We start from the raw sequence: 11,574 nt of genomic DNA, 5'->3' as shown, positions 1-11,574 counted from the left end.
CCAAGCCCCCGCCTCCTAGAGATTCTGGGAGTCCCACCCCATGCAAGGGCCTAGCCAGGAGTCTGGGTCATAGGCTCCGCCGTTTTGAGCCCTTCCTCAGGACCCTCACGCCCAGCTTTCTCTTCCCTCACAGCCACTCACAAATCAGCCTTCTCTAAAGGCGTGACAACATTGGAGATCTCTCCCTCCAGGCAAATTCCTCCCTTGAGGTCCCAGGAATACAGGCCTAGGAAACTTCCCTAATCAAACACAGCAGCTGAGACCTAGTCCCCTTCTCCCTCAGATCCAGGAGTCTGGGCTGCAGGGGTCTTCATTTTCAGGACCAGAGACCAAGGACCCTCGCCCCCACCCCCCACCTTTCTTCCTAAGACTCAGGAGTCTTGGCCTTCTGCTCTGCTTTCCAAGGATCCCAGGTGTTTGGACCTTTAATTCCTAGCTCAAGGATTCATAAATCAAAGCCCTTTCTTTAAGGATGACCCGAGTCAGGTGCCATGCACCACAGGACTCAACCCATCCTTGCTTTAAGGACAATGGCATCTCTATTCTCTCTAGCTTCTTCCTCCCCTCCTCCTCTTCAGGGCTCACTGCTTTGTCTCCTCAAATAACTAGAATTCGGTCTACCCCAAGCCCACTGGAGCAGCCCTGTCATGTATGTGCATCTGTGCCTGTATGTTTGTGTAGATGTATGTCGAAAGAACCTGGAGTGCTAAACGGGTGGCTCATGGTTTTGTTCCTACTCTCACTTCATTGCCTAGGGTAGAGGAAGGGCCTTAGGGCAGATTTTTTAAAATTAAATTTTTAAATTTTTATAAACATATAATGTATTATTAGCCCCAGGGGTACATGTCTGTGAATCGCCAGATTTACTTACACACTTCACAGCACTCACCATATCACATACCCTCCCCAATGTCCATAACCCCACCACCCTCTCCCTACCCCCCTCCCCCTGGTTACCTTCAATTTGTTTTCTGACAGTAAGAGTCTCTTATGGTTTGTCTCCCTCCCCATCCCATCTTGTTTCATTTATTCTTTTCCTACCCCCCAAGCCCCCCACTTTGCATCTCCACTTCCTCATATCAAGAAGATCATATGATAGTTGTCTTTCTCTGATTGACTTATTTCGCTAAGCATAATACCCTCTAGTTCCAACCACGTCGTAGCAAATAGCAAGATTTCTTTTCTTTTGATGGCTGCATAGTATTCCATTGTGTGTGTGTGTGTGTGTGTGTGTGTGTGTGTGTGTGTATCTCACATCTTCTTTATCCATTCTTAGGCCAGATTTAATGGAATCCTTCCTTGTGGAGGGTGATAATGCTAGGAGAATCCCCAAGACACATTCACTTCTCAACTTTTTTTTTTTTATTAAACATAAATATTCTCATCCCCAGATTCCACCCCCACACAACCCAACCCACTTCCCTCTCCTCATGACAGTTCTTACCCTATCCTCACTCCTTGAATTCAATTTTTCCAGGGTCTTGAAGGAATTTTGAAGGAATCAAGATAGTGGCTATCTTGGGTTCCCAGAGAGTGAACAGCCATCTTGGCTGCACTTCCATTGGCCAAGCAAAATGCCCCTCAGAGAGAACCAGGACAGGGTCTGATCTGGCTTCTATCTAGATCTTCCTATGTTGCCTGTCTTCTCAGTACAGGTGGTCATTTTGAAATCTCTTCTTTCAATGTCTGGAAATAATTTCCATCCCTGCCTCTAACTCCTATCACCCCCATCGACATCCCTCTACAAAGAGCCCATCTGCCATCTTGAATCCCTTTTACACAGGGGGAATAGTTGGTCAAGTGGCCATCTTGCTCCTTTTGGGGCAGCTTCTTTGGCTGACCTGACTATACACCAGTAAGTCAGACAATTGTATGATCTTTCTCTCCCATCAATGTTCAGTTTTGGAGGAGGAAGGTCACCAACTTGTTCTGGTTCCTCAGAAATCAGGACAATCCATTATGGCAAGTTGAAGATTTCAGGACTCTTCATTTGGAGAGGTGTCATACATGAGTCTGGAGACGTGGGTGGCTGGGTATGGGGAAAGCAGCATATGGGAAGGGTGGAGTCCTGGGGGCCAGATCTGGGGGTCCAATGGATGTCGGTTTGCTGTAGCTGGTAAAAGCTCGAGGGTGGGGTGTGGTGAGATAACCTGCCCGAGCTCTATAAAGTCTGCAGGGGGGGACCATGCCTTGGTGTGGGTTGAAGTCATAGAAGGTAGGGGTCCCTGGATGTCCGAGGGGGGAGGGGGGCGGCAGGAAGAGGCCCCCTCCAGGGCCTTCACCAAGGCTCAGGCTCACACTGACTCCTCGGACCTTGTAGTAACCATTGGTTGGATCCTGAGGGGACAAATGGGATTATATGAGTTATATGAGGATATGGTGGGGGGAGGTTAGGGTCCCTAATGGAGAGACACACTTAAAACATGACCCTGAGACTTAGAAATGAGACTTAGAAATAGGAGCAAGTTGAGACCTGGAGACAGAGACAGACATATAGACTGATAGGAAGATAAAGTGGGACAGAAAAACAGTGACAAGAGACAAAAAGACAGAAGGAAATGGGCAGAGAAAGACAGCAACAGGGGGTTATAGGCCTGCTAAGGGTTGGTGGTATGGGAGGAGATGCAGTGGGGAACAGAGAGATTGAGACCAAGACATTCATTCATCTGCCCACCAGCCCCAAGGCTTTGATTCTGTGTCATGCCTTATGCTGTTGCTGGAGGTGACTACCATGCAGGGAGAGACTGGGGTCCCCTGCCTTCATGGAGATCCCCGGCCAAAGAGGAAATGGCAAATCCCCAGAGTCAAGAGGCGTCAGGGTATTGATGGGGGAAGGACAGGCAGAGGGATAAGTCTTAATGGGGAAGCACAAGTAGGATTTCAGGGCTGGGACAGGAAGCCAGGACAGAGTGGTCCCAGTTGTGACAGGTGGAACACAGAATGATCAGGACTGTGAGGAGGGAAGCATGGGCTTTCCAGAACAAGAAATGTGTGAGCGGAGACCAGAGGAATAAAGGACATAATTAGGTAGGTATGGGAAGGAAAGTAGTGTTTCAGGCCAATAGAGTGGCATGTGCTATGTACAGAGGAGACAGAGAAGGGCTCTGGACTAGAGGCTGAGGTCAGTGGAGCTCGAAAGTGGGGACCCCAAAGGAGAGGCAGGTTTGGGGAGATATGAGGCCAGTGTGGGATCTGGTAGGTGGAAGGGGCCTAGCAGAGACATCCAGGACTCCTGGGGTGGGACTGTGATGGGAAAGCTCAAGAGGGAGGCCAAGGCTGGACAGATTTGTGGGCATAATCAGCAGGTGTGCCATCAGGCTGCAGAGGTGAATGAAGTGGCCCAGGAGGCAGGAGGAAAGGGTGAAGGGGGCTAGGTCCCAGGTCTGGACCCAGAGTGAAAAAGGAGAGGACTAAGCTGGGAGAGAGCTGGAGACTCAGTAAAGGGAACCCTCCCTTCCCAACACTCACCTTGGTCTCCAGAGCCCTCTCCTCATCCAGAACCAGGTCACTGTGGTCCGTGTGCACAATGGGTCCCTGGGGTAGGGTGCTTAGTGAGAGGGAGTACTCAGAGAATCCTCCTGGCCCAGTACAAGACCCTGACAACCCCCAGCTGGACAGTGGAGGCCAGGCAGGAGGGACCAAGAGCAGCTGGAGCTCAGGTCTGGACTCAAGACAAAGGGTCCTGGGGACATATTTGGCCTAGGGGATAACTGGGTCAGGGGAATATTTAGACTTGGGGGACATTGGAGCCTGGGGTCACTTGTTGGGACTCAGACCCTCTTTGAGTTGGGGGGCCCAGTTGGGACTGGGTTTCTCATTGTTCAAAGGCCGAGTTGTGTCTGGGGACCCTAGTGTCCTACCCGGTCCTCGCTGCTGCCTGTCTCCTCCTCAGGGCCCCGAGAACTGGAACCGTCGCTGCTCCCTGGGATTCGCACCAGGTTCTTTTGCTTGGAGAAAGAGGCTGAGGCCAGGGACAGTGGGACAGCAGAGATAAGGGATGGAGCAAGGTCACAGTTTGTGGAGACCAATGAGCAGGAAGAAAGAGGACTGGGTTGGGTCAGGAGGCTGGGAAACAATGAGAACCTGGGAGGGTAAGGACCCTGAGAAGATGGGCATAGGGCTTGAGGGAGGAATCAGGGCCCAAAGGTAAGCCAAGACCATAGTGGTGGGACTGGGGGCAGGTCAAGGCCAGATCCGTCGGTGGAGGGGGAGCAGGCTTAGGGGAAGGTACCGAGGTGGGGCTCAGTCACTGACCCTTGCCATGGTGCCAGCAGCAGAGGGTCACCCCGATGATGACCATAAGAAGAGTCATGGCTGCAGAAGCCACTCCAGCCACAATCCGGACAGTGGGCAGCAAGTCTATGGGGAGGACAGGGGGTGTTCTGACGAGGCTAAGTGTGAGGCCCAGGAGGAACCAGAGAACAGGGACTCAGAGCTTGCTTGGGTTGGATTCTCTGGGTTCAAAAGATCACCAAGTTTGGGGATACCCAAGTTTGTAGTCCCTAGCTTAGTGTCCTTCCAGTTTAAGGGCATTTGAATTTGGGGTTCCACAAGTTTAAACTGCCTGGCTTTAGAGAGTCTGAGAGTTTGAGCATTTTTAAACTTTACAATACCCCATATTTGGAGCTACCCTTCTTTGGGGTACCTAAGTGTGAGGGGTCTCTCAACTTAGAATTCCACATTTAAAGGAATTTACTGTTTTGGAGGGACTCAGGATTCAAGGGACTCATAGTTTTGAGGCTCTCAAGGTTTGAAGCTGTCTGCATGTGGAGGTCCTTGGCTTAGAGATTGTGGTGTTTGGGGGCTTGGAGTCTTCAGGCCCAGGATCTCACCTCTACGCCCCAGGCTGACCTGGGTGCCTCCCTCACCCAACCGGTTCCTGGCACTGCAGTTGAAACCCCGGCTAAAATCGGATTCCTGGGTCCCCGAAATGTGTAGCACAGAGATTAGGGCTGGGCCCTGTCCCTCGCGGCCTTCTGGAACTGGAAATGTCTCCACCAGGAACCGACCCCGTGACCCTGCCTCGAGAAAGCCCTCATCCCATGACCAGACCTGGGGGCACAAAAAAAGGGAAGTCATTAAAGAGACTGGAAGGGGAGGGAAAGGCGGGCAGGGTGTGGGTCATAGCAGTTTTGGAGTTCCGACTGGGAGGTCAGGGAGGCCGGTCATGACAGTGGTGACATTTCCTTACCACGGCATCTGGAGCTGGGGATGCGAAGACTAGACACTGGAGGCGGGCGGGGCCCCTCAAGAAGGCGGGCGCAGAATGCAGGGCGGTCACAACTGGGGGAGCTGGTTTGGAGATTGTGAACGAGTCAGATAGAGGCCGGGCCCTCGGAAACTCCAGTTCTCAATAAGCCGGGGCCAGGTCTTGGCCCTTTCCACTAATGCCAATCAAGCAGGCCACGCCCCTCAATAAATTCTGAACCTCTCAGAGGCTCGCCTGGGTTAGGTCCGGCTCCCACCCCCAGACCCCGCGGTCTACAAAGCTCGCCTTTTCAAGGCCACGCCCACTCCCGCTTAGAGCTCGCCCACTCTGCGGGCTCCCAGTCCAGGGCTCTGCCCCGTCTTCTAGAAACCGCCTCTTTCTCACCGTTCACAGTCAGCCTAGCCTCCGCAGCGCCGCCCCCCAGGCCCGAGAGCCCCGGCTCAGCCCTGCATACGTAGTCGCCTGCATCTTCGGGCCCCACCGACGGAAGACGCAGCGTGGGCCCGGACCCCAGCACCTGGGATAGGGTAGGGGCGTCACGGGCAGGACCTTGAGGGGAAGCCCCATCCACCGCCAGCCGCGGCCACAGGTCCCAGATCGGGTCTCACCTGTGCGTCCCCGCTGCGGGTCCAAGTTACCCGTGGGAGCGGGTTCCCTCGCCAGGCGCAGCTGAAGGAAGCGTCTTCCCCTACGTCTACTGACATGGGCTCTGGCCTTGCCTGCAGAATTGGCCCGACTAGAGGAGAGAGAGAGGAGGCGTCGCACGGCCGGGGAGGGATGCAAGGATGCAACTTCTGACCCGGGATCGGTCACTCAGAAGCAACAGCCTCAAGGGCCCAAGGATTGGCGGCTGCTCCATAACCACTCGGCTCACGCTTCTGGCTCACACGCTCCGGCCCCGCCCTCGCCCCGCCCCTCCTTGGCCCTGACTCAGCACAGCCAATCCTGGCCTACATCCCATTCCGGCTCCACCTCCTCCTTCTGCCCATCTCAGCCACGCCCCACTCAAGCCCCTTACCCTCTACGGTCCGCCACACTTTGGCCCCACCCAGGGCCCCGCCCCGGCTCACACTGCACGTCGAGCGCGGTGCTGCGGTTGGCGCTACCCACGGCGTTGCTGACCTCGCAGGACACGGGCTCAGTCAGGAATGAGGCGTCTGCCACGACCTCCAACATTGGCCCGCGGGCCCCGAGCACCGGGGAGCCTCCCTTTGCCCACCTGCGGAGGGAGTGGGGCTGTTGGTGTTGTCTCTGCTCCCCAGGCACGCCCACTTACGTCCCAATCTCAGTCCTCCCCAAACCCGTGCTCCGGTGACCTTCGTCCTCACCTATAGCCAGTGACAGGAGGTTGAGCTGTGGCCTGGCACAGGAAAGTGACCTTCTCTCCCTCCAGCACAGTCTGTGGTTCTGCAGACAGAGTCACTACTGGGGGGTCTGTAGAGATGGGTCATGGTCAGCGGTGAGCAAGGACCTGGAACACCTCCATGGAGGATCTGAGTCCCAATGCCCAGCCTCTCACAGGCTGGGTCCCCAGTCTCCTCTTCCTTTTGAGCTAGGAGCCCAGGACTCCAATTCCCAGTTCCTCCAGGACCACAGGTCCACAACCTCCTCCTTCCTAATATCCTGGACTCTAGTCTCAGGCCCCTCTTTTCTTTAAGAGCCAGGGTCTGATTACACTCACACTGCAGGCTCAGTGTGATAGCTGTATCCTTCCCCGACGGCAGGGCCTGGCTCCTGGCCCGACAGACCAAGGTGGCTCCATCATCATGGCTGGAAGGAGTCAAGGATAAGATGCTCTCCACTGACCCAGTGGTTCCTTCCTTCAGCAGGGTCTGGAGGTTATGAATAATAATAATGATTTCATTTACCCTGTATGCAGTGTTTACTACCTGTCACTTCTAAGCATTTTATTTAATCGGCACAATTACCCCATGAAGTGACTATAATGGTCCCTATTGTACAGATAAGGAAGCTGAGAGATGGAGAGATTCAGCCACTTGAACTCAAGACCAATCAACCAGCAAGTGGCCGAGCCAGGATTTGAACCTAGGTAGTCTGGCTCTGGAGTTCTTGTCCTTAATCACATACCAAGAGTCCCAACACTTGAACCTCTTCCCTCACATGCCCCTCTCCCCTCTGGATAAGCGTGTTTTCCCTGAATGGGCAAGGGCTGCATAGAGATTTGGACCTGACCTGGTGGAAGGAGGTCCCATCCAGTCGGATCCCATCTCGGAACCACAGCAGCTCAGGGATGGGGCGGGCATCCCCACGGCTCCGACAGGTCAGATTCGCAGGAATTCCAGCCACCAGAGACACAAAGGGGCCGCCCAGCACCTGGGGGGCTTCTGGGGGCACTGTGGGGTGGATTGGGTGTCAGAGCTGTATCCCGGACCCAGAGACCCCAATCTTCCCGGCTCTAACTGACCACCCCTCTGGGTTCCCTGGACTCTGGTAATCAGTTAGCACTGGCTGTCCCCCTGGGCTTCCCAGGGACAAGTGAGGGTCCTCACCCAGCACATGCAGTTGGGCTGGTCGAGAGCGGAGGCCTGCTTGTGTGGCCTGGCACTCATATGAAGCTTGATCCTCTAGCTCCACGGGCCTAATGTAAAGATCGTGCTGGCCGCTGGCTGCATTCCCTGAAATCCAGTACCGGGACCACCCTGCAGTTGAGGAAGAGGCAGTCACACCATGGTTCTGAGTTTCTGGCCCCAGAAACTCCCTCCTCCCACCCCCAGACATCCCACACTAGAAAGACACCCAAAAGTGGGTGCTGGGCCAGAGAGACTCTAACCCCCTCCCAATCCAGAGTCACAGCAAACTAGGGGTGGGTGAAAAAGTCAGAAAAAAGCAAAAGAGCAACTGCCATAGAAGTCAGATTAGATACTACCTCTGGAGTGAGCAGAGGGCTATGATAGGAGAAAGGAGAAAGGAAGGCTTCTGGGGAACGGCCAGTGAGCGTGAGTAGTAGTCACGTGAGGGTCTACTTCAGAACTACTTGGCAAATCTTCCCTTTATGTTTTAGGTGCGTTTCTGCATTTATGTAATATTTCATAATGCAAATAAAAATCCCCTACTCCCCCAAAGAAGAAGCTAAAACTTCAGTTCTTCCAGATGTTCATCTGAGCCCAACAATTTCCCAAATTTGAAAACATCAAAATAGAAACTTCAGATAAGGCCCAAGCCCAGCACCCCCACCTGGAGCTCACCCCTCCTGAGCAGAGAGAACTGTCTCACCTGGCAGGTCCCTTTCACCCCCTAGAGCCAGCCCATCCTTAGTCCACTGAACCAGCCCCCAGTATTCGCCCAGGGCACAGGGCAGCCGGGCCTCATCCCCCAGCAGTGCCACCAAGTCATCTGGTTGTTGCAGAAAATGGGGCGACAGACCTAGGAGGATCGGGGGAGGGGACCAGAGTTGAGTTTAAAAATGAGCTTAGCTCCGTCATTCAGGACCCAGGAGTCCAGCCTCCCAGAGTTCTCCTGCAGACCTAGGTGTCTGAGCACACCCCCCCCCCCCCCTTCCATCTCCCCTAATAAAAAGGCATCTGGCAAACAATCCCCCCCCAAACCCCCCCCCCCCCCCCCAGGTACCTGCATGCCCTCGGAGGCAGAAGAGGAGGACGAGGAGGGCAGGGACCAACATTCTGAATGTGTGTCCCCCAAGATCCCGTAGACTTGCTGTTGCACTGGCTTCCTTGGAAACTCCTTCCTCAACGGCACACCTCTCACCACACTGGTCGGAGCTCCTTTCGCGCCCGACTCTTCGCCCCAGGCTAGGAGCCACCCGGTTTCTGGCCTGGAGCTCCCCAAGTCTGCTCAGCCGCAGGCTCCAACAATCTGAAACACCGGCGGTTTCCGCGCGCTTGGCCTCGGAGAAACCGGGGAGGGTCCAATCCCACTCGCCCCGCCCCCTGGGAGATCCGCCTCTTCCCATTGGGAAACTCCCGCGGCCGAGACGCGGATGAATGGGGCCACCGCAGGCCGGGGTCTCCCGGCGGGCGGGCGCCCCAGCCAAATTGAGGTCTGGGAGCCGGAACACCTGGGTCGAAGGAGGGCGTCCTGGCTGGGTTGGACACCTGCACCCTGCCAGGCTTGTGGGGGGCATGGCGGGGGAGAATGGAAGAAACTTGCTCAGCCTAGGTCCTGGAGGGAACGCGCTGAGTGGAAACAGAGCTATAAATGGGAGCCCCTGGGGCTTCGCTAGTTTCCGCGCCTTGGGGAGGCGGGGCTCGGGGCTCCCCTGGGTCTGCGGGTCAGGAAGAGGACACCGAGGTGCCTGGGGGCAACTGGGACTCCTGAGAAGAGGAGGGGGTTCAGTTCTATTCGCCTCAAAACCCCAGCTCAAAATATCCCTCCCCTGCCTTGTTACTGCTGCAAACCACAGCAGGTCCAAGGATCCAGGAATCCAGGCCCCCAGCCCTTCCTTCCCGGAGACCCCGCAGTCCAGGCTCAGCCCCTCATCCCACTCTACTGTGGTTGCCGGGCGACGGCTGGGAGGCGGCGGTGCCCGAGCTGGGCCAGGCAGGGAGGCTGGGAACCGCGCAGCTTGTCCTGACGGCTGCATGCCGCCCAGCTGGGGCGTTCCCACGCTGCAGGCCGGCCGGTGCGCTGCGCAGCTGGCGGGGCAGGTGGGCGGGACCCCGAGCCGACCGAGGGGGGCCTGGGGGGCCTGGGACCCTGGGTCTGACATTCCTGAGCCTGCAGGGACTGGGGGGGACCCCACACTCAGGTTCTCTGTTGTTCCTGAGCTCGGATTCTTGCCTCTCCAAATGGCAGGGGCTTGGACGCCAGGATTCTAAGATAGGGCATTCAGACCTACGTTGATTGAGAAGCTAAAGGCCTGAACTGCGAGTTTCTGGGGAAGTGGGGACTCAATTAGGTCTCCTGCCTGCAGCGTGGTGCAGTTGGGAGAGGAGGACAGGGCTCAGAAAATCTGGTCTTAAGTCTTAGAGTCCGTGGATTAACCACCAATCTCTCCCACCCCCACACAGGCCCAGGAGGATTTGAAAATCACAGACAGTGAACATCTGCCCTAAGCCCTGTGTGTGGTGGGGGGAAGGGTTGGAGGCCTGAACTCCTGGGTCCTTGGGGAGAAGCAGCTTCAGCCTTGGGCTGCTGAGTCTGAGAGGGGTGGGTCCTCAGGACCCAGACTTCTAGGTCTGGGGGCCTGAGCTGGCTTCTGTTTGGGGAATCCAGCCCCTGGATTTTGACAGAGGATGAGCTCGGAGCCAGGACTCCTGAGTCTTGGGGAGGAAGTCAGTTGTAAGGCTGTTTTTCCAGACACCTGACATCGCTTCCCCTTCCTGGCTCTCTTGGGCCCCAGACATGGAAAAATGGAGAGTGGGAGGCCCCAGGAGTACCCAGAGAAGGAAAACAGCCAAGGTGGATGGTGGAAGGTTTGTGCTAATTAAAGGTCCCAGCAACTGACAGCTCTACACCCCGGCCCTGAGGGACACCATCTGGTGAGAGCCCCTACTGACAGAAACGCCAGCTCTGTATCCAGTCCATTCCCCAGGATGTGTGGGGGGCAGTTGGGAGAGGGAATGTGGGGGAGGGTGAGGAGTCAGTAATGGGAGGGAAGAAGAGAGACTAGAGGGAACATCAAGGATGGAGCTGTGGGGGTTCAGGCCAGATGCCTCATCTTCTTCCTGGAGGAGGACCAGAGAAGGGAGTGGGAGTGGGGGGGGGCTGAGAAGTTCCAATTTCTGCAGGAGATAAGCAGGCAGAAGAAGCTTATCCTGTGTGTGTGTGTGTGTGTGTGTTGTGTGTGTGTGTGTTGTGTGTGTTTGTGTGTGTGTGCACGCTGGGGTGGGGTGGGGAGGGCAGGCCAAGCAGCATAGGGTTATAAAATTCTAAGATGGGACAACCAGGAGGGCTCAGCAATGGAGAAACAAATAAAAGAAAGAAGTGTAGTCCCATGTTGACTGGAGAACAAATATTATTGAGGGTCTGGTGTGTGAGAGAGACAGAGCATGGGGAGTGGGGAATAGAGATGAGAACAAAGGAAGACAGAAAACAGAGACACATAGAGGCATAAAGAGAGACAGTGATATAGGTGAAGGTTGCCTGAGATGTAACCACTTGGAGGGAGGGAGGGGGAGAGAGGGAGAGACAGAGAAGCCTCATGAACTAGAATTCACATGGCCACAGGGTTCCCAAGCTGGGCTTTCTCCTATACCCACTTAGGGCAAGTGGTCTTGGACCCTGCCTTTCCCTCCACCCACTCTGATGGCCCTGCACGCTTGTCTACCTTTGACACTCTTTTACACACACGTACTCTTGCGTATACTTTCACAGATCATGTTTCACTCTCACTTTCTCTGTGCTCACACGCATGCTCCTGCACTCACGCACACATATGCATATAG

At 55.3% G+C, this 11,574-nt stretch overlaps 1 protein-coding gene across 7 annotated transcripts; it reads right to left on the bottom strand.

The window, feature by feature from the left end:
* Positions 1-1,423: 1,423 nt before the first annotated feature.
* Positions 1,424-8,946, bottom strand: LOC111161473 (kirre like nephrin family adhesion molecule 2). Of its 7 annotated transcripts, XM_022525149.1 has the most exons (16): positions 8,798-8,946; positions 8,444-8,593; positions 7,720-7,869; positions 7,403-7,563; positions 6,891-7,041; positions 6,538-6,643; positions 6,280-6,428; positions 5,818-5,945; positions 5,594-5,726; positions 5,192-5,292; positions 4,833-5,052; positions 4,257-4,359; positions 3,861-3,969; positions 3,469-3,534; positions 2,299-2,337; positions 1,424-2,029 (listed from the first exon to the last, which is right to left on the bottom strand). In XM_022525149.1, exons 1-16 carry the CDS (start codon positions 8,847-8,849, stop codon positions 1,958-1,960), a joined length of 1,890 nt encoding a protein of 629 aa, XP_022380857.1. In that variant the 5' UTR covers positions 8,850-8,946; the 3' UTR covers positions 1,424-1,957. The 7 variants fall into 7 exon arrangements, with proteins under 7 accessions (XP_022380857.1, XP_022380858.1, XP_022380852.1 ...); XM_022525150.1 differs by lacking the exon at positions 8,444-8,593; XM_022525144.1 differs by having other exon boundaries at positions 1,936-2,337; positions 3,861-3,961; positions 4,255-4,359.
* Positions 8,947-11,574: the final 2,628 nt, after the last annotated feature.

The sequence above is a fragment of the Enhydra lutris genome, unplaced genomic scaffold, assembly GCF_002288905.1.
Source record: "Enhydra lutris kenyoni isolate GAN:26980312 unplaced genomic scaffold, ASM228890v2 scaffoldscaffold85, whole genome shotgun sequence".
In the NCBI taxonomy this organism is placed as follows: domain Eukaryota; kingdom Metazoa; phylum Chordata; class Mammalia; order Carnivora; family Mustelidae; genus Enhydra; species Enhydra lutris.
This window is presented reverse-complemented; position numbering and strand designations above follow the sequence as displayed.